This window comes from Sorghum bicolor, chromosome 4 (assembly GCF_000003195.3).
Source record: "Sorghum bicolor cultivar BTx623 chromosome 4, Sorghum_bicolor_NCBIv3, whole genome shotgun sequence".
In the NCBI taxonomy this organism is placed as follows: Eukaryota; Viridiplantae; Streptophyta; class Magnoliopsida; order Poales; family Poaceae; genus Sorghum; species Sorghum bicolor.
In genome coordinates this window covers 68613405-68639827 of record NC_012873.2, presented here as the reverse complement: position 1 = coordinate 68639827, position 26423 = coordinate 68613405, and the positions used below count along the sequence as shown (strand labels likewise).

The 26423-nt window shown below is 42.4% G+C and overlaps 2 protein-coding genes and 1 pseudogene across 4 annotated transcripts; 1 reads left to right on the top strand and 2 right to left on the bottom strand.

Annotated features, from left to right (window-relative positions):
- LOC110434872 (epimerase family protein SDR39U1 homolog, chloroplastic) lies at positions 7245–11673 on the bottom strand. Of its 3 annotated transcripts, none has more exons than XM_021459671.1 (12): positions 11295–11666; positions 11051–11126; positions 10877–10936; positions 10577–10695; positions 10403–10447; positions 10209–10290; positions 10003–10064; positions 9729–9834; positions 9475–9535; positions 9278–9348; positions 8334–8473; positions 7245–7620 (listed from the first exon to the last, which is right to left on the bottom strand). In XM_021459671.1, the coding sequence occupies exons 1-12, from the start codon at positions 11532–11534 to the stop codon at positions 7513–7515; spliced, it is 1170 nt and encodes a 389-aa protein (XP_021315346.1). In that variant the 5' UTR covers positions 11535–11666; the 3' UTR covers positions 7245–7512. The 3 variants fall into 3 exon arrangements, with proteins under 3 accessions (XP_021315346.1, XP_021315347.1, XP_021315348.1); XM_021459672.1 differs by having other exon boundaries at positions 11051–11123; XM_021459673.1 differs by lacking the exons at positions 7245–7620; positions 8334–8473 and adding an exon at positions 8644–8776 and having other exon boundaries at positions 11295–11673.
- Positions 11792–12906, top strand: LOC8066462. Its single transcript, XM_002454810.2, has 2 exons — positions 11792–12075; positions 12159–12906. The coding sequence occupies exons 1-2, from the start codon at positions 11979–11981 to the stop codon at positions 12800–12802; spliced, it is 741 nt and encodes a 246-aa protein (XP_002454855.1). The 5' UTR covers positions 11792–11978; the 3' UTR covers positions 12803–12906.
- Positions 13058–18378, bottom strand: LOC8066461 (annotated as a pseudogene).

Sequence of the window (26423 nt, the reverse complement as noted above, 5' to 3'; positions counted from 1 at the left end):
ATCTTACCTGACAAATTAGATATAAATCGTCTGATAAAATTAATCTTGCCGATTAACGATTGAAGTTCAGTTTTATTGGTGGGTGTTGATGGCATCAATAAATCTATTTCAATCCCTCTTTGATGCACCATAAAACCCAGAAATTGCCCTGCCGATACACCAAATGCACATTTATTAGGATTTATTTTCAAACCATGTTTCCTTGTGTATTCCAACACCTTTCGCAGATCGGCTAGATGTTTTATGAAATTTCCAAACTTAACCATCACATCATCAATATAGATTTCCACCAACTTGCCGATGAATTTGTGGAAGATAAAATTCATGGCTCTCTAATAAGTAGCACCAGCATTCTTTAAGCCAAAAGTCATGACTATCCATTCAAATAACCCAACATGACCAGGACATCTAAATGCAGTCTTGGGAATATCCTCTTCAGCCATGAATATTTAATTGTATCCTACATTACCATCCATAAAGCTTATAATCCGATGTCTAGCTGCAGCATCAACCAACAAATCGGCAACTGGCATTGGATAACCATCCATCGGCGTAGCCTTATTGAGATTCCTAAAGTCAATGCAAAAACGGAGCTTTCCATTCTTTTTATAGATAGGGACAACATTGGAAATCCATTCAGTATACCGACACTGTCGAATAAACTTAGCTTCAATAAGTTTGGTTATTTCGGCCTTAATATCAGGAAGAATATTAGGATTGCATCGGCGTGCTGGCTGCTGTTGTGGCTGAAATCCAGTCTTAATAGGCAACCGATGTTCAACAATCGATCGATCTAAACCAGACATCTCGGTATAATCCCAACCAAAGCAATCTTTATATTCTTTTAATAAATCGGTTAATTGTTGCTTACACTCAGAATCTAACTTAGCACTAATAAAAGTAGGTCTTGGTTTATCACCATTATCTATATCTACTTCTACTAAATCATCAGCCGACGTAAACCCCTGACCTAACTTTCCATCATCGGCGAACCTATCCATTAAAACTCCACATCAGAACCGACTGCTTGGATCGGTGGAATTTCATAATCAGCAACCTTGAGAAAATCCTTCTCCCAAACTTCCCCTAAAATGCATCTGGTCTTCTCATAAGTATCTGATTCTGCCGATGCAATGATATATGAGGAATCTCCTGGGACAATTTCAATCTTGTCACCTACCCACTGAACCAGGCATTGGTGCGAAGGAATACAACAATTGGCATGAATCCAATCTCTCCCTAACAGTAAATTGTATGCACCTTTTCCACTAATGACAAAGAAAGTTGTCGGCAAAGTTTTGCTGCCGATGGTTAATTTAACACATATAGCCCCCTTGACTGGAGACACATTCCCTTCAAAATCTTTCAACATCATATCGGTCTTGGTCAATGTCACACCCCAAAATTCCTACTTTGACTTAGAAAACACTAAAAACAAAACTAAAGATTTTATTATTTTATAAAATGTTCCAACTTTATTTATGTTGTCGATATTTCAGATAGTGAAAAATATGGGTTTCTAAATTTTTTTTGCAATTCAACTTAGTGGTTTGTTGCATTCATGACGTTGCATAGTGTTTATGTTTGAAATATAGGTTTATTTATTTCCAAATATGCTTAGGGTTTGATCCCAACTCCATCTCCCCAATACAAAATCTATCTCTAAAACTTCAATCCAGTCTCTTGCCAAAAATCTTACTTAAACCTAGCCTGACCATCTCTCTTTTCTCTTGTTTTTGGACTCATGTTACTTTTCGATCAAGTCTTCCCAATCCACTAAATCTATGTTATATGACCAACCGTTGTCTATTTTCTCTATCAACCCAATTCAATATCATGTCTTATGCAGCCCAATACTTTCTGTCACAAGTTATAAACAATAGCCCGTCTAGTACCTTTTTGCTAAAATATTGGGCCTACATATCGTTCTTTATTCTCACATGAACATGCAACCATCTATCTTCTTTTGGTTGCCCCCTTCTCTACTCATGAGAAACTACTACACATAATGATCCCTCTAAATTCTTTGCCCCTTAATTCTCCTTTACTCCATCAATTTTCTTTTTCACATGACATATAGGCAATCGCCATGCTCCACATAAAGCATCGTTATCAATTTTATTTATGTTGTCGATATTTCACATGTATGTATTAGTTCTACCATGGTATAAAGCATCGTTATCAAATTTCCATGGACATCCTAATAAAATTTAACAAGCTTGCATAGGTATAATATCAAAATCAGCAGTATCATGATAAATGTCTGCGAAGAAGCTAATGTGGGCTGATTTAGTTACCTTAGTCTTAATACTATTATTGAACCATTGAAGTTTATATGGATACGAATGTTGTCATATGGTCAAGCCAAGCTTCTCAACTAAATCTGAACTCACCAAATTATTGCAACTTCTGCTATCAATGATAGTGAGAACACGATAACCCTGTACAATGAGATACATGTGAAACAAATTGTGGCACTGGATCTTTATTTCTTTTTCATGTCCCACATGTGAACTCAATATATACTGCACAAGAAGGCTAGGGTAGCCCGCGGAGGTAGCCACGGAGTCAATGGCGATGGCCTCCTTGTCTTGATCACCCTTGGTGGAATCTGCATTAATGTTAGCAGCAAGGGCTAAATCATCTTCAACATCACTAGCACTTACATATCCATCCTTGGTAGCAATGAAAGCGCGATGACTGGGGCACTCCTTCATGACATGCCCCATGCCTTTGCATGGTGGCAAATGATTTTAGAGCTCGGCAAGGAGGATCTAGTAGAAGCACCCGAAGTGGCACCTTTCTTCAGCTTTGGGGACTGCACATTAGACAATTTACTTACCCTAGAAAAAAATACAGGTGTAGATGGCTGTGCTGCAACAGAAATCTTGGGCATCTCTAGCTCAGAACGTTGTTGAAAATTCCTCCCATTATTAGACCTGAAAGGCTGGTGTTGTTTGCATCCCTGTACTTCGTGTTCTTGCCTTAATAGCAAGATGATACAATTGCAAAAAATTACACCATTCTTTGTAATCAAGAATGTTTTGTATATCATGATTTAAACCACCAAAGAATCTGCACTAGCAGTAGCATTAGCTTTATTTACACCACAACGTGCTAAACCAATAAGTAATTCTTGATAGTATGCTTCTACTCCTTTAAGTTTGTAGTTTTAGATGTAAATCATGTTGGCAATAAGGAGGAACAAAACGAGATTTCATACATTGCTTTAAAGCATTTCAAGTTTAAGACACTGCAACAGTATTATTAGCATTACAAAGATCACTCCACCAAAATAAAGCAAAATTAGTAAACTCACTAGTAGCAAGTCTAATTCTATGCTCAACAGGAACATTATGATAATCAAATTTTTGTTAAACAGCAAGCTCCCAATCTAAGTATGCCTCATGATCAACATTATCAGTAAAAGGAGATAGACTAAATTTAATTTTAGCAAAAGGATCATTATTACCATGATTATTACCTCCCATACTGCGATGATTAAAGTTGTAGCGATGACAGTTGCGTGCATCAATATCAGCATCTACATCTTCATCATCAAAAGCATTTGCATCATCATCATCACCACGATCAGGTTAAGGATGTTGCGCAATCTGTTCAATGCGGGTGACCATATTGTTCACATTGTGCATCAACTCGTTTATAAGATTGCGTTGTTCAGTGATGAACGTTGTAAGCTCGCCCTTAGACACACAATCATTAAAATCCGTCGGAGATCCTGCCATAGTTAGAAGATAGAAAAAGACAACACCAAAGTATTATCCCTATCAACTAAAAAGAACCAAGTGGTGCTGGTGGTGAAAGTGGAATGCAAAATCACAAGCGGCTTACTACCATCTTACAAGTGTTTTTACCAAAGCCAAACAAGAGCAAAATCAAATTAGCGAAACAATCTATTGTTTAGCGTGGGTAACAGTTGCAAGATGAACCTGTGCTAACAGAAGTATATGTGGAGTTTCCGAAAGGCACAGTATGAGTAGCAATGATTAGCAATTAACGAATGTAGATTTTACTAAGTTTAATAAGTATCCAAAGGACAAATCAAAATTGTTGGCTAAGACGCGTCTAGACATAGTGCAACAAGGTGAAACAAAGGACATAGTGCAGATTTTTCCTTTTTCCTGATTTTGCCTGGATTTTTCCAAAAGTCACTAGTAGAAATTGTTTTTTAATTTTTTCACTATTTTTTATATTTTTATCTAAACAAGGATTACAAAAGATGCAACCACAAAAATTGACACCTACAACTGAGGTGGAATGTGGTCTACAGAAATTCAGGAAGTTCTTTGAAAAGCGTGCAAAAACCTTGACAATTTTTTTATTTTCCTAATTTTTTTTGGTAATTTTGATGAGACCAAATAGGGCGGAGCTGATCGGGTCCAAATGGTGTAAAAAACAACTCTAAAATTTTTAGATTTTTCTGATAAACGATCGAAAAGTTATGCCTGTTTTACCGAAGGTATGTCAAGTTATGTTTTTCCGGAAGGCACAACATGGCGGCAGCGGCAGTTAGAGCAAAGCGTTCCTAAACTCCAACACTGATCATAAGATGAACTGTTCCTATGACTAACAACAATAGGTATTCACCTGATGATGTAAGGAGGGCTACGATGCAGGCAAAATAATAGCAGCTGACAACCTATCTAGGCGGCGGCGAGAGATCACACAAGGCAGCTAGCAGGGGCAAGTCGAGTAAGATGGTGGCTTTGACTTATTGTTTGGGAATAGTGGATGGGATAGTGGTGAAAACAAAGAATAGCAACGGTGCAGTTGAACTACGATGACAAACATAGAAACCAACAACTAGACTCAACCACGGACACAAACTCAACAAAGCAAATCTACAAATGAAATTACAAGGCATAACGGGTAATAGAATAGCGGAAGTTGAAATATTTTGGGCTTTTTGTGGACTCTAGGTAATAAACAAATATGAATCTAAGGCAAACGAGATTATACCTCGCGGTAAACCTGAAATATCTGATACCAATTGATGAGGTACAGGCCCGATCTTCTAAGAGGTAACTAGTAAATTCAATTTGTGGAGATCTCGACGTTGGCGATCCGGCTTCAAATCAGACACGATTCGAACCCTGCAACTGTTACACCACTACTCTGTTAGTTATCAACCAAGCACAACTTGATTGACCTCGCCAAGAAGACGTTTCCTGCAAGTGAATCGAAGAACACAAACAAGAAGGTATAAACACACAATCTTAAATTGCAAATATGAATGACGTGAATATCAAAAGAGGGTTCAAGAACTCGGTTCCAAAGGACTAATCGACATAGTGGAGGATATCAAGAACGAGAGCCCTGAATCACTGTAAAAGGATTTGTCACCACAGTTATAATGAACGATTCAGTTTCTTAATGGAAAACTAAACTGTAAACAAAACTCAAGTCTCAACAGCGGTGGCTGCATGGAATATAAAAGAGAGGTTTCCTAAGGTTGAAGGCGACCAGGGAAAGACGCCCACAACTTAGGCTTAGGACCCGACTCGATACAATGGCCACGCAGCACCTTGTTGTGGTCACATAGATTAATCCATGGGTGATCTAGAGCTGAGACCAGATCCAAAACGACAGCGTCGTCTTCCTCTTTCCAACGAGTCCAAGGTCACCCCGTTTCGATGTTGTACGAAGAAGTTATGATCGAAACATAAACGACGTGTCTGCTGAATCCGAGAGTGACGTGGTAGCTGAGTTGGAGATGAGTTGCAACTTAGAAAAGACGATGGTGTATACGTGTCCAACGTGGCGATATTCTCATTAGGGTACATGTCCTTAAAGACAAAATAAACTTTACCAAGATACTTCTCACGGCACGTAGTTTGTTTCATCTCCTCCTTCATTGTGTCCTCACAGTTGGCACTAAAAAAAGATCGCGCTTTTGGATATGTTCACCATCCATATGACCAGAACCCCGTCTGCGAAAAATGACCGCGTCCACTCGCTTGAGTGAAGATTATATTAGGCAGTCGTCTGCAAACAGAGGGCATGGATCTCTACTCGGACCCCCTTTTCTAGGAAATGAGGCCATGGAAATTTCAGCAAGTTCGACAAACCTTCAACACAATTGAGGAATAAATAGAGGGTATCAAGTCACCCTGTCTGATTCCATGAGTTGGTGAGAATGTGTTCGACAGATGTCCATTCAACCTTATTGAAAACCTTACAATCTCCATACAGTTCATGGTCAGATTCACGTAAGCTTTGCCATGTCCTTGACCACACAGGCACCAGTTTTGTCTTTCTTCTTTTTCAGTAGTGAATATGTTCATATGCTACCAGAACATTGTCAGTGATCAGCTCGCCCAAAACAAAGGTCGATTGCTTCTCATAGATTATGGGGGTGTTTGGTTTAGGGTGTTAAAGTTTAACGAGTACTATAGTAGTTTCGTCTTATTTGACAATTATTATCCAATTATGGACTAATTAGACTTAAAAGATTCGTCTCTCAAATTACTCTCCAGCTATGTTTTTAGTTTTATAAATAATTTATATTTAGTACTTCATGCATATGTCCAAATATTTGATGTGACGGATGGTAAATTTTAACAGGGCAAACCAAATATCATCCAGTACTCGCCTAAACCGATTAGCGATCACCTTCGAGCAAGGCCGTGTGTTTAGTTCTTGAAGCGAAAAATTTCGTGACACTATAGCATTTTCGTCTGTTTATGGTAATTATTGTCCAATCATAGACTAACTAGGCTCAAAAAATTTGTCTCGTAAATTTTGACCAAAGTGTGCAATTGATTTTTATTTTTGTCTATATTTAATACTCAATGTATGTGTCTAAAGATTCGATGTGACAGAAAATCTTGAAAAATTTTGGGTTTTAGGACGAAAGTAAGGCCTGGGACGTTGCGCAAAGAAATCGGCAGGAATTGCGACAGCTCGGGCAGTTCTTCGCTTTTGGGCTAAGCACAAGCACCGTATATTCACCACTTCAGGCATGTCTCCTCCATTGACAAACTCCAGAACAGCCCTGCCGACACCGCCCCCCAGGCTCACTCTCGTGTGACCTTGGAACGTGTATATGAGTTTAACTCTTAATTAACAGCTAACTTTTTTCTCTCTTCTACTAAAATATCAAAAAAAAAAAACATAGAGTCTAACTTGTTCGCTTGAGATTATTTGTCGAATCTGTTAGTCCTTCGACAGTGCGAACATTACTTCCACCCATGGCTCATCAGCGTGAACTTGCATTATTTGGCTTCATCATAAAAGTGCTTCTTTGGTTTCTGTCCTTATGAAAGGTGAACTCTTACTTGTATTAAGAAGTACTCTACTAGGAGTACAACATTTGATGATGTCAAAAGAAGGGAAAAGAGAGCAAGTGTTACATAACACGCGCATGCAAACGAGGCCGGAGGATCGGAGTGTAAACTCTATACACATGCATGCATGCGTGTCGTCACAAATTAAAGGTCCTATTTAATTTTTGTAGAGAGAAATTAAATTAAATTGCTCACTGTCGCCAACCTACAAGTCTCGAGCAATGGCCTTGAGAGCGTCTTCAACATAGGGGTATCTGTAGGAGAAGCCCAGATGCTTTGCCTTCGCCGGAAGAACCTTTTGTCCTTCCAACACCTGCAGCGACCAAATTAAAACCAGAATTTATAAGTCCGCGTTCTCACATCGCATTAAAACAAGGCTATGTAAGATTATTTTTATGACATGGCAAGAGTTAAAAAAAGCGAAGTGCCGAAGTTGTGCTTCTTCCGTAGGATATAGCTTGAGCTCAATATCTAAGACTAGAAATTAAACCGTCCTCAAATTTTGGGTCCGCTCTTAGTAGACATAAACACAAAAAAAATTACTGTCTCAAATGTCCCAGGAAACAAAAATATACAACACAAGAGTTATTTCCTCACATATATTTAATGTTATCCAAATTCAAGTGACAATGTAATCTTCGATCATGATACAATGCACCAAAACTAAGGCTACTCTGATGTTATAACTCAAACTCAAACTCACATATTACATAACATCTTAGTTTTGTTAAAAACTCCAAGGTATTAATTGTTAAATATGTTGTATCCATGACAAGAGCCAAAGCATGTACACATTTCATAGTCTTACACATTATAAGCCTAGGCTGCCCCTTCTCTCCTAATTTATGCAGTGTCATAAAAAAGTCTTAAGTACTTAAGTTGCTTTTAATATGGGTGGAGTCACTAACAATCCAAACTTAGTTATCTATTCGGATCCACAAATAGCATACAAATGTGATCTATAGAAATAGTACTATTGCCTATTGGTTACATGAGCACTATGTACGACGAGAAGATGAGTGTTACCACAGAAGCGCCTTCTCCAAGCACCGCTTTGAGCGCGAATTCCGGCACGGGCAACCAGGAGGGCCGCCCGACGATTCGCCCCAGCCGTTCGCATAGCTCCGACAAACGCACAGGATTAGGTGCAGTTCCATTGATTACACCTAATAACAGAAAGTAAGGCTGCTCTCAATATACTATTAGGCCAGTCTCAATAAGAGTTTCATTAGAGTTTCATGCACATTAAATATGCTGATGTGACGCTATATTAATGAAGAGAGAGATGATAAGAGTTTCATGGGAGTAGAGAGAGTTTCATCCCCATGAAACTCCTATGCACTGTTTCCAAAATATGAATGTGTTGGAAACTGTGTCATGAAACTCCCATTGAAGATGACCTTACAATACAATATTACAAACTTCAATGTTCACAACTGCCAGCATTCAAGTGATGTGTGTACCAAATCCTGCAATAAAGTGTATCATGTATTCATATTGTTGTTCCTTGTCTCCAAAGACAACTTTTGTTTACTTCTAAATTTTTTTGCAAAATAGGAATAGTAGCACTTTCGTTTGTATTTAACAAATATTGTCCAATTATAGATTAACTAGGCTTAAAAGATTCGTCTCGTCAATTTCGACTAAATTATGTAATTAGTTTTTATTTTCATCTATATTTAATACTCCATGCATACGTCTAAAGATTCGATGTGACACTGAAAAATTTTGCAAAATTTTTGGGGAACTAAACAAGGCCTAATTACTTGAATGCTACCACAATATGAATTTATTGTAATATCGCATCATAAAGTATCTTGCATTCAAGTGATATCCATACCATTATCCTACAATTCATGAAATTCATAAGTTGTTTTGATTTGCAATAGAGTGTTTGCATGGCTTCAAGCGTGACTAGTCTGTAACAGAAGAGAAGGGGATCAGAGGATGTGCAGTGCAAGTGAGATCACCTTTGTATGTAGGGTTCGTTAGAGATTCGTAGATGAGGTTGACCAGGTCATCCAGATGGATCCAGGAAAACCTAGCAATCAGCCAAATGCCGAAGTTGAATGTACTAACAATCAAATCCATCTGTCTGGAAACAGAGTAACTAGGATCCCAGTGTATACTAAGTCTGTAACAGAAGAGAGAGAGAGAGAGAAGCAACCATTGGCGTCCCGTCCCCAGAGGACCACCGGCAAACATCATAAAAAGGGGGATCATCTTTGCTGCAAATGGACAGATGAATCAGGTGAATAATGCCACGCAGATTGGAATGATCCTTCTCCTTGAGGAAGAAAACAAAAGGACAAGAGAGGGGGAAAAAGGCAAAAAGAGTTAAATGATAAAATTTTCCAGGTGGGGATCGCCTCCCCCCCGTTGACCCTCAAAAAAAAAAAGAGTTAAATGAAACACAGCAACCTAGAGCACCGCCGTCCTTGCCAAGAACAACCCCAATCCGGAGAAGCACAAGCCTAACATCCTCCTGGTTTACTTGGCATGCCGTGGCCTCCCATTCTCGGCACACCTGCACTTTTTTACCCACATCATAGGAACACAGCACAGACTGTTGTAAATTGTATGTAAAACATGGATGCATCATGCATTAGGAGCAATGATCTTTTACTGAAAGTGTTATGACGCTCCAGGAGTGATGGAAAGTAGGCAATGTAAGCTGGAATTGGATGAACCTAACCTCTGCTAGGTAGTCATTGCCCGAGGGACTTGATTCATCAAAGCTATGGATTTCGCTGGTACCTGCAGCATGTATACACACAGTGGATTGATCGAAAACAATCGGTGCCTGTGTTTCTCTTCGACTACAGGTCGATTAAAACGACAGATGCTAGTTCATAAGCCTCAGCAAGATCAAGCCAAGTGGCTAGTTCACGAATGGGGTACCATAATAGCCAATGGCTGTCGCACTCACAAACACTGAGGGTCGAGTATCAGTGTTTCCAGCATGGTTGATGTACTTCACCACCTTCAGCAGTGAAATTGGGAACCGCAATTATATATTAGTTGCAATAGTTAGCTGAGGCAATCCAGGCGAACTGAATTAGCTTGCATGTTTTGAATTGTAGGAAGGGATGTACCTTTGATGTAACATTGATCCGGCTCTGTTTAATTTCCTGCTTAATCTGCGAAAGAAAAGGCAGCTAGCATGACTGGACGACAGAGGGAGAGAAATGCATCGATCCATGACAACGATTAGAGCTATATATCTATCTGTATACTGCAGACTACAGATTTAAACAAACCGAACGGACCTCGGGTGACCATCGTGTGCTTATGGGCATGCCTGCCAGGTTGACAACAGCAGAGGAGCCTCTGATGCATGCCTCCCAATCCCCTTGCTCGGCTATTGTGAGTCCAGGATAGGTGGAAGCTGCGTGGGATGGGATGGATCAGGTCATATGCACATGCATGGATCAAAAATTTGGTTTCAGCAACGAGAGAAACAAAGTTAGGGGCTCAACTGAACATCATTTATTATTTATGGGACTTGTTATATATGCATGGGTGAATGCATCAGGAAATAGTGATTGTTGAGTTGGATCTTTCCGTACCAGGAAAAACTGATGCAGCGTTGGAGGCAGACCTTGTTAAGACGCAAACCTTGTGATCATCTGAATACAATGAATCATGTGTATGTATGTGAAGAGAGAGAGAGAGAGAGAGAGAGAGAGAGAGAGTAGGCAAGCTATAAGTTAATGAGTAGTGAGTGAAGGAAGCAAGCAGACCCGATAGAAGCTTGTGAACCAATCTGCGGCCAATGAAACCTGTGGCTCCAGTGATGGAAACGGTCATGGGAGGCTGCTGAAACAGATAATAAGCAAATTAGAGGACATATATGTATGATACTTACTATGTTTTGTTTGGTTTGGTGTGCATCAGTAAGAATGTAGGCAGAGATAGATTAAAATGAGATACTACTACTCCAAGCTCAAGATAGGATGGATTATCACTGTCAGTATACATATATACCACAGGCGGCTCAGAGCTGAGGGCGCAGCGCAGGCGCACCAGCCTTGGCGTCGTGGCCGTTGTTCCGATGCGAGGGCGAGGCTCCAGCAGCAGCTGCAGCTTGAGGTTGGGGGTGCTGGAGAAACCCATGGCAGCGGCAGCGGCAGCGGCAGTGCCCAGCGGCACCAGCAGGAGAAGCACAGGACTCCAACTCCAACTCCGATCCGTCGTTAGCTGGCCCCCACTCCAATCTCCTCCCATGAATCATGAATGGTGATGCCACCGCTTGCGTGGCCCGACCCCCGGCCCCGGCCCCGGCGAGAGGACACAGGAGTCCGACTCGGCCTCGCCGCAGCCGCAACATCATCCATCCCAGAATTCCCATCCGGATATCCATCGTTGGCACCGCACCACCCGCCACCTCTCGTCTCGTCGACTCACGCCACGGGTAATGAATGGACTGACTGGGCTTGCAACACACCTCTCCCTTTGCCAGCCCAACAAGCAGGGTTTTCAGCCCAACGGAGGCACCGCACTTTTATTGACCGACGGACCGACCGTTCGTTGCCCACTGGGGTGGGAAGCAGTAAAAGCTGAAGCAGCTGCCGCATTTCTTTCCTCTTTCTCATTATTATTACCAACAACAAACTTAGAAAGAGAAGGAGGAAGCAGGAAGCAGGAGGAGGAGCACACGGCAGCAACAGAATGCGGCGAATCTGCATCTCCAAGCTTGTGTTTCTCCTGCTGCTCTGCGCCAGGATGCTGCTTCTTCCGGCGGGCGTATCCTCTGCAAAGATCCATGGTAAAAATCAATCGATATCGAATCTCTCTGGATCGGAGCTTTGCCAGTGCTCGAATTGACGATGGTGGTGGTGTTCGTGGCAGGGAACCCAGCCAACGACCTTGTGGCCCTCATCAACGGCAAGAGGGCGGCGAGCAAGCTGCCTGCGCTGCGCAACAGCAGAGGCCTCGGGTGCATGGCCCTGCAGTACATCTCCGAGTGCATGGCCACGGGCGCCGCCTGCAGCAGCGGCAACACGGTGGCGTGCCAGCCTCCCGAGGCCCACATCACGGAGGTCTACGCTGCCAACTGCGGCGTGGAGCTCCCCACGGTGGACGTCATCTCCGGCCGCCTCGTCGGCTGCCACCGGGACCGCGACGGACCGGAGGACGCGCTGCAGGCCGTGCTGGCATCACCCACCGGCAACGGCAACGGCAACAGCACCACCACCAATGCGCTGGCGGTGATCCGCGGCAAGGAGCACACCCAGGTGGGCGCCGGCTTCGACCGCGCGCACCGCCGCGGGCCCTTCTTCTGGTGCCTCCTCTTCAGCAGCGGCAGCGCCAACTCCACCTTCCTGCTGGAGGCCGGCGGCAAGGGCATCGACCAGACCCATGGCTGCTTCAGCGCTCCAGATCGACCTTCGTGCAACGCCGCGCCGCCGCGCCACGGACAGCAGCTCATGTTCACTACCATTGCCGCAGCGGCTGGAATGCTACTCTTCCTCTGTGGCCTTGTCGTCGAGTAGTTTTCAGTTCAATTCAGGCTGGATGATGGATGATTTGCAGATCTGGGTCCAATGTCATACATATGAATTACTATTCCCTTTTCATTCCTGGAACTGGAATCCTATTCGAATTGTTCCTCAACGCACGCAGGCAGTCGTGTTTCTCTCTCGTAACAAATCTGCCTAAGATACAGATAAAAAAAAATGACAACCGTCATCACAAAATAAAGCACACTTATTATCCCTAGAAACAAGCACAACGCACACCCAACCATCTGCACTGACTCAACTAGTTAATCAACAACAACTGAAAGCTACATAGAGCCTAGTTTTAGCATCCTGCTAGTATGCTACTATGCTACATAGAGCCTAGTTTAAGCATCCTGCTAGTATATAATACTGTAGCAATTTCACCCATAAAATGTTGTCTTGTCCATACCACAAATACATTGAACAGCTACACTCGCTCCACACAATACAATAGGACGGACAATTATAAGTAATAATAAGGATCCTAAAAGACCAAAACCACCGCAAGACACAAAAGCCCACACCACCCTTGTGCATGCTGGTTGGTGGGCATGATCAGGCGAAATTATACAGCAAGAGGCCCGCGATGGTTATCCTTGGCAGCAGCGCAGCGCAGCCAGAGACTGCAGAAGATGTTGCCCAAGATCTGATGAGTCTACCGTTTATATAGATAGAGTATAGTTACAAAATGGTGCATCCCTTCTTCTTCTTCTTCTTCTTCTTCTTCTTCTTCTTCTTCTTCTTCTTCTTCTTCTTCTTCTTCTTCTTCTTCTTCTTCTTCTTCTTCTTCTGCTTCTTCTGCTTCTTCTGCTTTGGAGGCTGGAGAAGCACCTTAATGGCCGCATCAAACACTGCTTTTATGTTCTGGATTGCAAAGCAGCAGCAGTCAGTAACCACAAACACAGCAAATGAGGAGCTCAATGCTGAATCTAGTCCCGAGGACGGGAAAAGAAAAAGAATCACAGTACTTGTTGGGTTTTTGAACTGCATTCGATGTAGGCAGCTGCACCAATTAGCTTCCTCAGCTCTTCGCCCTGCAGATATCAACGGTCACCTTGAAGTGCCACTATGAACACAAACCGACCAAGTGAAAGCAGATACTTCTTAGCATACCTGGGCAGTGGAAATATTGGAACAGCACCAGGGTGATCAGCAAAAAACTGCTTATCATCTCGCAAATCTGTTACAGGTAACTGAATGATTAAGCAACATCAACTTATATCTAAAAAACAAAGAATCAGTAAAAGCCTTGCTATGGTACTCCCGTTACCTTGTAGGAGGTAAGAGCTCAAAGAAATCATGACCCTTAATTTTTTGGATAGATGAAATATATAACTAAAGTATTTAGGATTCAGAAGAAAAAAAGAAAAGAAAATAACGATATCGAGCCTTATTTGATTTGAGCCAGAGATTGGTTCCCCTATTTGTTTATTTGTTATATATGGAAGGCAAGTAAGGAATGACACTCCAAGATTATGACTACACGCTAACCTTCATATGCATACATGGTTTGGGTAGTTAGCGTTACATTCAATAAAAAACGTGACATCTAAAAACATTTTAAAAAGACACATCTATGCATATTATAATGTCACGTTATGAAGGATTACCATGTTATAATGTCACGTTTAATCCAGGAAAAAAAATGCAATATCTCATATATGCGTATTATAATGTTACATTCAATCCATCAAACAAAAGACACATTCACACAAAATCACGTACCACATATCATTTGTAGATCTAGTTATGCATGGGATCTATCGTTATATCCATCAATTAGAGCTAATAAATCCAACCGTGAGATATTCCGCCTACTTTCCAAAATAAAAAGAAATATAAATATATGTTTTTCCTATTACCTCGCAGGTTGTAAAAATCATCTAGATCAACGGTCCACAGTTAGTAGGGTGTACTATAACAAAACCCAATGAAATAAGATTATCTGGATCGAGTAGTCACTGTTGCATCTAGTCACCATCGGATCGCATGTTTTCAGACATATTTGCTCACGATAACTGCATTGACATGCTAGTCAGACCTGGTTCTCCAAAATTAAGTTATTAAAACAATCTTCATGTTAGCAACATGTTTCTGTTATGACCGGAATACAATATACCAGGTGCTGGCGTACAAGTGGCTAGATCCGCCCAGATCAGATAGGTGGTGTCTAGAATTAGATGGGCTATCAGCCCAATTATCTTTATTTGCTATTTGCAATTTTGTAAACTCTATTTATAGAATGAAGCAAGAAGCAACAATTAAGTTGCTGGCTTCCCTTGGGACGCACTCTCGCTGCTACGGCTCCTCGCCAACATTGAGAGTACAGACCACGCACTCTCGCTGCTACGGCTCCTCGCCATTGAGAGTACAGACCACGTTCTCCCCTCTTCCACCCCTACAACCTCCGCAGCAACTCCGGTAGGACATCAAGACCTAACAGTTTCACTTATACCTTTGTTTAATATGTTTCTCTAAAAACTAAGTTGTGGTCATGCGTATTTCTCAATACAATAAATAACTTCAACATAACTAAGTCATGCCATAGAAGGCAATAACTAACCCAGTGTTGTCATTTTGTCTAATTCCCAACAAGCTCGCTATCTTGCAATCATGTGATCCAGTCAAAGACATTAGGCAATTATGCCACTGCAAAATTCAAATAGCTTGTGCTTCCTTTCTACCATGATTATATATATTTCCACGTATATAGTAGTGCAGACTTACCATTAAAGTTGATTTTTATAATATCATTTTGGATCATAAAAGGTTTCCCCTTGCTTTGCTTAATGAGGGCGAGAGATGCGGAGGGTACACTGGCATCAAACAGCTTGACATGAATAATATATGCAATAAGGGAACAATGATTTGAGATTGCTTAAATCATAAGCAAGTGGTGAGCCAAAATTTCACAGTACATGTGAAGATCATTCAGTTTGTGTGGCACAAGATTTCACATGTGTATTTCAGATAATTTTGGCAATGCAACCGATGACGAATGAGAATCAAAGGCCGATTATGGAGGAACATAATATGCTGCAGATAGAGGTGAAGACTGAAGAGCATACCAAGTTTTGTCCCAACAAGGATTATGGGCACGCCAGGAGCATAGTGCCTTAATTCAGGAATCCACTGGAAAAAAAAACGACACACACAGGTCATATGCAAGAAATGGCGAAATGCAAGTCAAGAAGCTAAAATAAATAAGAATGCATTAAATGAGGGAGCAAGGAAAGTGAGCAGGGCAAGATTATTGCCTTCTTAGAGACATTCTCGTAGCTTGCTTTGCGGCCTTGTTTAGGTCAAAAAAATTTTGCAAAATTTTTCAGATTCTCCGTCACATCGAATCTTTAAACGCATGCATGGAGTATTAAATATAGACGAAAATAAAAACTAATTGCATAGTTTGGTCGGAATTGATGTGATGAATCTTTTGAGCCTAGTTAGTACATAATTGGACAATATTTGTCACAAACAAACGAAAGTGCTACAGTACCTATTTTGCAAAAAATTTTGGAACTAAACAAGGCCGCAGTCTATTGTAATCTTCTTGTCCTGTAAAATTCATAGAATGTCAGTAACAGTACTTAGGAGCGGGAAAGAGTGCAGATACAAAGAAGGATGCTAATGCCAAGGGAAGAGACCTGCAGTATCCCACAGACCCAAGTTGACAGTGCTCCCGTCGACCACAACATTGGCACTGAAGTTGTCGAACACAGCCCAATAGTGGCTGAGAGTAGGCGCAAGAGTAGGGCTACAAGCCTATATTTATTCTTGAAGTTATTTCCTTAATTGATAGATCAAATAGTTATATATATGAGTTGTAATCCCTTTGAACAGAATTAAGCAAGAGTATTATTATACTCGGCTTCCTTTAGGGAGCCAGGAGTTTCCCAGAAACCCTAGCCGTCGCTCTCTCTCTCTCTCTCTCTCTCTCGCGCGCGCGCGACCACGGCACCTCGCCGCCGCGCGACGTTCGAGCCCCGCCCGCCCATCTCTCACCGCTACAACCTTCGTTCGACAAGGCACAGAGAACCGCTGCCTATCAACTTGGTATCAGAGATGTTATGACCGGCATCCAATATGCCAGGAGGTGGCCCAATAGTGGCTGAGAGCAGGCGCAAGAGTAGGGGCTACAAGCCCATATTTATTCTTAAAGTTATTTTCTTAATTGGTAGATCAAATAGTTATATATATGAGTTGTAATCCCTTTGGATAGAATTAAGCAAGAGTATTATTATACTCGGCTTCCTTTAGGGAGCCGGGAGTTTCCCAGAAACCCTAGTCGTCGCTCTCTCTCTCTCTCTCTCTCTCGCGCGCGCGCGACCACGGCACCTCGCCCCCGCGCGACGTTCCAGCCCCGTCTGCCCATCTCTCACCGCTACAACCTCCATTCGACAAGGCACGGAGAACCGCTGCCTATCAGTCTTATAGCCACATAAGCAACTGCATAATATTGTAGCCAAGACAATTCAAATGAACGAAGACAAACAATTTGGCAGGGAACAATAGTTAACGATTCTATGTGGCTATGATCTCACAGGTCACAACAAAAGAAACGAAAAGAAACACTCCTATACTTTGTGGCTCCCACAAAATATATAAGAGGGAACATCAATCAAGGTAACCTACGGGTATGGTAGAATTGTGTTGTCCCTAATTACAGTGGCAGGAATTGGCATCGTCGGAAACCTTCTAGGCCTGGTTGATGAGTTGAGGTCTTTGGATCGTTCCAATTTTATTCATTTTGAGTGTATTTTCAAGAGTCGGGTTTGTAATGCAGCTGCCCATGCGCTGGCTAATATGAGGTATGAGTGTGTTGAAGGGGAAGAGATAATTGGCAACTATGTCCCTTTGAACGTTAATGTAATCGTGGTCGCTGATTCTTCAGCAGACAAGTAATGAAAGTCCCGGAGTAACAAAAAAAGTACAGTGGCATGATTCCCATTTTCTTTGTCCTCCTAGAAAAATCAACAGGGTAAGTTTCTATGTCTAATTGTCGGGAGGAGTAGCTGAGCTGTATCTAGATGATGATTGGGTAGAAATCAATGTGCGGAAGAACAAAAAAGAAAAACAAGATGAATTCCGTTGGTTTATCCCCTCCCCTGAGTCCCTGTGTGAGCAGGGGGAGCCGATTTACTCCTGCTCCTTGGCAAAAGGGCCAGTGCGTGAAGGAAGAAAGGTTCTCAAGCCGAAAAAAGAAAATAGAAATTTCAACTCACAGTGGGGAAGTGTTGGAGGTGTAGGAGATGAACATGCAGGTCTTTCCGACGGCACCGTCCCCCACGGTGACGCACTTGATGAACCGAGACGCGCTCATCGGTGGAGTAGATGTAGATCTATTCTTCTCCTCCTTGATTCTTGTCCTTGGGCTCCTCCGGCCTCCGGGCACCTCAGGCCACAGTTGACCACCGCCTTTCTTATCTTCCTCGGTCCCTCGGGAGGGATGGAAGCAGGTAGGCAGGCCGGCCATCGGCCGTCCTGTGAGAGCTAGTTCTCATGTGATGTCTCACCTGCCGGCTGACTCCCGTCTCAGTGGGGTCTCGTCTCTTCCGTCGAATGCACTCACGTCTCCCCTCTCTCCCTCTCTAGTCTACTGTCTAGGTGAGGTGAGGTGGGGCTCTCCGGCTGTGTGTGGGGGCTGGACGGTGGTGACAGCGACGAGAGATGGAACAGCATCCCAGCCCAGTCCATCCAGGCCCAGAGCTGAGCCCAAACAATGGATGGCTGTTATTTTTATTTTTGAATTTTTTTTGAGCAACTTTTATTTTACTAGCCCCTTAGCACCTCCGTGCAGCCTTCAAATGGCCCGAGATCGAAACTCAGGCCTCTTTGGCACGGAGCTTTAGGCATGTTCGAGACAACTCCAACTCTAGGATCCAAATCAACAGATCCCCCGTGGATCAGGATCCAGAAAAATGTTTTAGAGAGCTCCAAGTGAATTTGTTGGCTCAGCTCAATAGCATCCAATTTCATCCCATGAAAGAGAGCTCTTCGTCTCCTTTTGTCTCACTGTCACCCTAGGCTTGTGCATTAGACTCATCCCCTTCTTGAAGCTTGTAGATCAAACTCATGGGAGCTAGCTAGGAGCGTGCAGCGGGCGGAGCTAGGGCCATGCACCCGGCGTCGGGAGAGTTGCGACCCTGCATCTAACGGTGGGGTGAGCCATGCACGCGAGTCGACAACTGGGAAGGAGCATGCACGACCGGTGGAGCGAGGAGCACGCGATTGCGAGGTGGGGCAATGTGTGCGGCTAGTAGAGGGCGAGTGACGCGCGTGGCTGATGGTAGGGGGCGAGGAGCATGCACGGATAGCATCAGAGAATACACGTGTCATCATAGCACCTTCGAAACTCCTCGACAGTTCTACATGGCATGGAGGGGAGGGAGGTGTAACATGGTGGCACGGTGCGGAGAAGGAGGTTTGCCCGTCGAAGCTCATCATCAAGCTCAGAGCGTGGCATAGTGGCTAATTTGGGTTTAGCAATGGAGAAGCGATGAGGAAAACAACAAACCTTTTGTTTGTGTGTAATGAGTGGGATGGATGGTTATTTTGGCCAACTCCAAAGATTCATGAGTTTTTGGAGCACCTAGAATCTATAGATCCGATCGTCAGATCTAGATGTTTGATGGATCTAGATCTTGTGAGCTAAAGGGTTTGGATAAAAAATTGAATATGAAGTTGTTTGTTTAGATTGGGACAATTGGAGTTGTCCGAAACAAGCCCTTACATGCACAAAATACTAGAGTAGAGCTATAGTGTGTGGAGCTCTATTTCTATCTAATATAACAAAATAATTAGAAAAGATAGCCTTTTAATGACTGAATGTGCATTTGTCGATGTTACGCATGATTATCAGGAGTCCTGCATCACAAAAAATATTATTTGCAAAATTTAAATACTAAGTATTACTAAAGCTGGCATTTTCTATGCAATAATGGACAATCTATTTAAGGTGTTATAAATGCTTTTTTGGTATAGATGGTTTGATAGGTGATGTGCCAATTGAGTTAGTTGTTCAATCCGAGTAGTGCCCTAATAAACGGTCTCACATGGGTACTAGACAGTTCACTAGGACATAAAATGACATGTAGCACATGCAATCTTTGAGTTGTCCAACTCACCGTGTCTTGGCCACAAGTCAACGCACACTCAACCTCCAAGAACCAACACAAACCATCTGTCTCTCCCCCTCTAACTCAAAAACAATGAAAATGAAGGAGGGAGAGGAAGAGGAAGGAGAAGGAGGCGGCCAAGAGCACTTCATGAGTTGCATCACCCAAACTCATATCCGGTGACTTGCCTCAAGCAAGTCACCACATAACTTTCAGGCACCTATTAACCGTCCAAACTTCATCCTGCAGCTTACAAAAAGAGATGCTTCAATCTCTCATCCCCGAGTCCCCGCTGACTCCACAACAACTCTCTCGCACCGTGAGCCGCGCTGCTACTGGCATCTGTGACGAGCGTCACCGTTGGCCATCTCGCGATGAGCTCTCCCATGCCACGCACTTCCACAGTGATCTATGTCGTGCATTGCCGCAGCCCTCCCATGCCTCCCTAGAGAGGCTAGAAATCACGCCGACCATGAGAGGATGAATCCATCACCGAGGCTCCATGAAGGAGCTCTCCAGCAGTGCATCGCCGTGGATGCTACGGAGATCCTTGCCACCATAGAGCGGATGGACTGAGGAAGGCAAGCACTCTATCAAGAGGCCTCATTTTGAAGTATTACATTGACAAACTTGTGAAGTATTGGAATTATAAAAAATACATGATTTTGTTTCAATTGATGTCTAGACTCTGGAGGCATTTTGCTGGAGCTTGGAGGTTGTGTAGGTGCTCGCTAACTGCGACCTGTCCAACAACAAGGCCTACCATCCATTGCCTGCTACCATCTCCCCAGACGACCGCTGCTAGTCCTTGGACGTCTCTGACCATCTCAGGCGTAAGCTCGCTGACGATGGTGTCATCACCTACATGGCTTCCGGCACCTCTAGGGAGACGCAGGGAGCAGCGATGGACTGGCGAAGCACGACATGGAATGATGTGGTGACGCACAACATGAGAGAGCGCATCACGGGTTGGCCAGTGGCGGCGTGACCATGAGGACTCAGGATGAGACATTGAAGCATCTCTTTTTCAAGTCATAGGATGGAGTTTGGACAATGGATAGGTGCCCAAAAGTTACATGGTGACTTGCTTGAGGCAAGTCACCAAATCTGAGTCCGCATCACCCCTTGCTAGGGTGGAATAGGGAATTAATGCTCCCTTATCTAGCTAGCGTCGATGGTGAAGGAGTCCATTTGCCCTCCTACACCAACCAAGGACCCCAAGCTTGGGTTTAATTTTGATCAAGTTTGAGCAAGTTTTTGGCCAACCCTAGAGGCTTAATTAGGTTTCATCCCTAAATGTATCGTTGGTTAGCCAGTATTGGCCTAAAGCTCACACTTGCACAAAATCCACCAATATAGCTTTTATAGATGTGTTGTAGAGGTTCTTAGTAACAACAATTCTTTCACAAAGCTTTGGTCCGATCTGCTCTCGACAAACTTGGAAAACAAAAACTACGCATAGTGCTTTTGTTGCATAGTGACGGTTTGCATTTAGGCCCCAATAGGAGCCATATACATGTACATGCCACATATCACTCTTCTAATCTAACCTGGGGTTTGCTTTAAGATGAGTATAACTTTCTTTCTTTCTTTTTTGAGAAAATTAGTATGACTTTCTGAAAGAGTCTCGAAGTAGGTTTTTTTATCCCAGTCCAGTCGATTCCATATGGGCTTCTGGCTCTAAGTCGACGATTGATCAATCATAGTGAGGCTATCTCCAATAGGAGACTTAATGGGGAACTCAAACTTAAAATGGGTCTTAATATAATAATTATAGCCTTCAATAGAGTACCTATATGGAAGACCCAGTTTTGAGTATTAGAAGAGGCATTACCCAAGGCCTTGTTTAGTTCTTTTTTTTTTTGCAAAAATGCCACAGTAGCACTTTCATTTGTATTTGACAAACATTGTCCAATTATAGACTAACTAGACTTAAAAATTATCTCACAAATTATAGGTGTTGGGTATTTTAAACGCAAACAGAAAAATCCGCAAGCGCACGGATACCGATGTAGCTTTCACCCGGGAGTATTCCAGAGTATCGATTTTCCACAGAGAACGTGAGTGTACTAATTAAGATCCAAGATCGCCCAAGGATAACTATATAATTATTTTTGGTGGGAAGAGAGGAAGTTTCCTAAGAGTTCTCTAGTTGATCTAAGAATCAAGAATTACTTCAAGATTATCTATATCGGGACATCAGAGCACTAACCACAGAAAGAGATGAGAAGGGGGCTAGGAAGGTCTGACTACGGTCCTACAAACACCGATCCGAACGAGGTGGAATACGTCGACCGTTAGGGCTGTCACTACCCTAAGGCTACCACAATAATCCGCAGGATTGGGTGCAATTCCAAGTAATCGCAAGACTAAACACCACGTCTAATCTATTAATTACTACTCTAATGTTTCAAAGATTAGAGCACTTGATGCAAGCGGGAATCCAATAAATAACTTGAATGTAAATAAAAGTAATTAGAGAACTTAGGAGTTATGAGTTGAAGAACCTAGAGAACGATGAAGAACGAACCAGTTGCTGCAAAAGTACAATGTTGAGGAAGATCCGACAGATCCGGCTCCTCCTTCTCCGCTCTCCTCTTCTCTCTCCCTATTTTCTAGATTACAACTAGAACTAACTAGAACTAGAACTAGAAGAACTAGAACTAGAACTAGAACTAGAACTAGATGAACTAGAACTAGATCTAGATGAACTAGAGGTAGAACTAGAAGAACTAGAGGGATCCTCTCTACTTGAATGAAGAATTGAAACCCTAACTTTGATTCTGTAGAAGAGGTATGATCTCCAGGGGCCAGGGGGTTTGGTTTTATAGTCCCTTCAAGTGAATCTGGGCCGTCGGATCAAACCGACATTGATCGTGTGGTTTTCCTTGAAGTATTAGGTCGGTGGAGCATTGTCCGCGAAACGTGTCCTCATTGGGCACTGTAGCTGGGCGGGCGCCCAGGAGAGTTGGGCGGGCGCCCTGCCTCCGAGCCCGATTTCCTTCCCGTTCGTTCCCGTGGCTTCTGGAGTCTTCTAGATGGTAGAAAATTGCGCGGCCCATTAATATCTCTATGTAAACCCGACGTGTGGGCCTTTCTTCCGTATTTCCTGATAACCCCTGTAGAAATAGACAAACACCAAAACTTGTGGAATTCTGTCAGATAAAACCCTAAGTCTAGGTGTTGGTTGCATTTGGATCCTTTTCTATGATTAGTTGATGGTTAAATGTGAGCATTAAGGACCGTCAACTAGCTCCCCCAAGCTTAACCTTTGCTCGTCCCTGAGCAAAGATGGACTCAAGAGTTTCTGCAGTGGTTTCATGCCTTAAAGATACACATGCGTTCAAACAAGATCTCATCTCTAGGTTAGGGTAAACTGTTAAGATTTAAACTTACTCATTTTACCTTCCACCATGGGACTTGTAACCGTCACTTCTGTCTTGAGCAGTTAAAAGATAGAACGGTCTAATCAAGCGCCATGTCTCTTGTTCTTCGATTAACTATAGCTCTGGAGTTTTTGCAGATTTTCAAATAAAACTCATAGATTCCTTGTATGACTCTCTCTAGTCTCTCTTTTGTGGTATTTCTGGATCCTTACCAAGGCAGTAATGGTGTATGCCTTCTCTCAAAGTATGTGGTATTTTTGGTATGAGGCATAGTGGCATTGCCTTCTCTCTCACCCTACTCTAATAAGGTTTTGATATCTGGAGCTCATAGGTGGGAGACAGCTAATACATACTTACAAGACATTTATTGCATAGTCAAACTATGGATCCAGAAGAACAAGTCAATAAGTCAAATCAAGATGTGCATGTGTGGCGAATGAATGGTGTATGGTGATGATGGTGATAACAATGGTGAAAGTCTAATTCTACTTATGCTCTTTTGAGGGGATACATACCTTTCTTGCTCTTTTGAAACTTTTGGGGAGAATGAGATGCTCTATATTTTCTTTTTTCTTTTCTCTCAGGTGGGTATCTTGTACCCCTAATTCTACTGTCGGACACTTGTCCATTTTTACCTCTCGTCTCACTTTTTTCTTTTTTTTCGAGGTTCCGGGCACTTGCCCCTTTTTATTTCCTCGTATTTTTTTAAGAGCACTCATCTCATGACATAATATAGCAAGTGGTAGTAACAAGGTAACTTGAGCATTTATTTCACAGGGGCAAAACAGAAATATTTTTGGCTATTCTCTCCCGGATTAGGAGTAGAATATTTTTGGGTGGTTCTGGAGATGGAAATGGATATATATGGATGGAACTTCCGGAGTAGAAGTAGCATGTGTGAGTGAACGTGCAAGTGAATCTTGATTTAACCACATGACAAGCTCCTAAGGGTCTACACAGCTTGACCACACTCAATGCTCATAAGTAGTAAAGTAAATGTGTGGTTCATAGTCTAGCAAGCATGTATATATGGCTGTGGTAGGAATTTAAACTCTCATCATACAGAAACTCATCATGCAACATTTTAAAGATTTTTTCAAAGATAAATTTCTCCAGAATTCTAGCATCTCTAGAAACAGATAAACAGCAGCTCAACCTTCCCATATCATATCCGTTAACGACTTAGACTTTAGATCAAGTATTCTTCCCACAAGTTCAGGTTTAGAGCAAATCTTAATTAATAACAGTCATGCCTAAACTTGAGATAGATTACAATTTTGAGAACTAGTCATGGCAGAGCAACTATTCATCATTTCCATGTGAGAGCTTATCATGAGGGTTGATAGCAAACTTTATTTATTTATTTATTTAGCAAACTAAGCAAAGATATATATGTATATATATATATAAGGACAAAATATTTATTTGGGTTTTTATGATTATGCATCATTTTATTATTTGAGTAAAATATAAACGTGAGTAGAACACTTAGCTAGATAAATGGGGGTGCTCTCCCCCAAGCTAGATTTTGACGTAATTCCTTCTGATGTAGCTAGCAGGTGGCGGAGGTGTATTGAATGTCGGCAGTACTCTGACAGCGATTAGGATGTCCTCCGTCTGCTAGTCTTCTTTGATCCTTGAATTCTGTGGAGCTCAAATAGACAACAAAGCTTTGTGGAACTAGTTAAATGTTAGCATAAATATCTAGCCTTTATCATGTTGAGCCTCCTCAATAAATGTTACTCCCTTTAGTAGGATCATAAATTTATTTTTATAATTTTATTTTTATAGGACAGGAATATATTTATTTTATTTCTATGCCACCACAGTGAATGTACTTATGGGTTTTATGCCATGAGCATACTCACATGGGGCTTACTATTTTAAACATTTTTATTTTCTTTTCGAGATGATATGAACCTAATTAACTAAGCAAACTATTTTAAAATAATTAAAAGGAAAAAGATAACTACCAAGTTTACCTCTTGGCAAGGCGTTCGGTGTTTTTAAGTCCTCCGAACGGGACTCTCCGTTTTCTTAGTCGTCCTGGGATTCGTTGGATGGCAAAGTCGGTGGTTCTGGCGGCGCCTGCTCTTCATATATAACTATCTTCTCTCTACACACCTGACTCGGTGCTACGGTCTCCTCAGGATAGTTCTGTTCAAGCTATATGTCTTCAGACCTTACTACTTCTCCTTTGTAGTCTGCCCATCCATCCTTGATGATTTTCCTCCTCTGGTTACTGTTGTGTCGTCTTCTTCTTGTTCTGACCTACTTAGAGTCTTCAACTATATAGTTAAGGTTAATAAAATAGCGGCGTACCTTCTCAGAGAGGAAGTGCATGTGGACTTCTTCGATTCCAATGTAGATGATTGCTTTAACGGAGCTGAGGAACAGTCTTCCAAGGATGATGGGTGGATCGTACTCGTCTTCTCCCATGTCAATAACCTGAAAATCTTTCGGACTATCTGATCTGCACTCTGGAGCTGAATGTATATTGGTTGTAGGGACATGGTTCCATGCAGGAGCTGATAAGTGACTACGGCCATTATGTTGACGTTAGATCCGGTGTCGTAGAGTGTCTTCTGAAAAGAATATCCGTTGATTGTGCACTCGATGCTTGGGACACCAGGGTCGTCCTTCTTGATCAAGAAAGGTAACTTGAGTTGATGATCTTGACCTCCTTGGGCTGCAGTGACCATCTTAGCTGACTCGGTACACATTTGCTTGTTCTTGTTCCTCATGTTGGTCCTCTTCCTTGGTTCATGTCGGGATTCCTCTGGGATTTGTGTAGTCTTGTTTCTTGAAGGAAAATGTCTCCTTCTTCCCCTTGATGTAGAAACTGATCTTGGCAGCACTAGCGTAGATGACAGCTCCCGAGGTGTTCAGGAATGGCTTCCCCTAGGTATAATGTTAACGCTGGAGCCAAAGTCGCAGAGTGCTTCTACGAAGTCCACCATGCCGATGGAGATTGGGATGACGGGGCGTCCTAGATTGTCTCTCTTGACCGGCAGAAGGTCAGTAATTACTTCCACGGGTTACTCCAGTAGTTATGTCCTCAAGCATCACAGGGCAATGATTGCCTGAGTGTCCAGTCTCTCCACTGTGTTT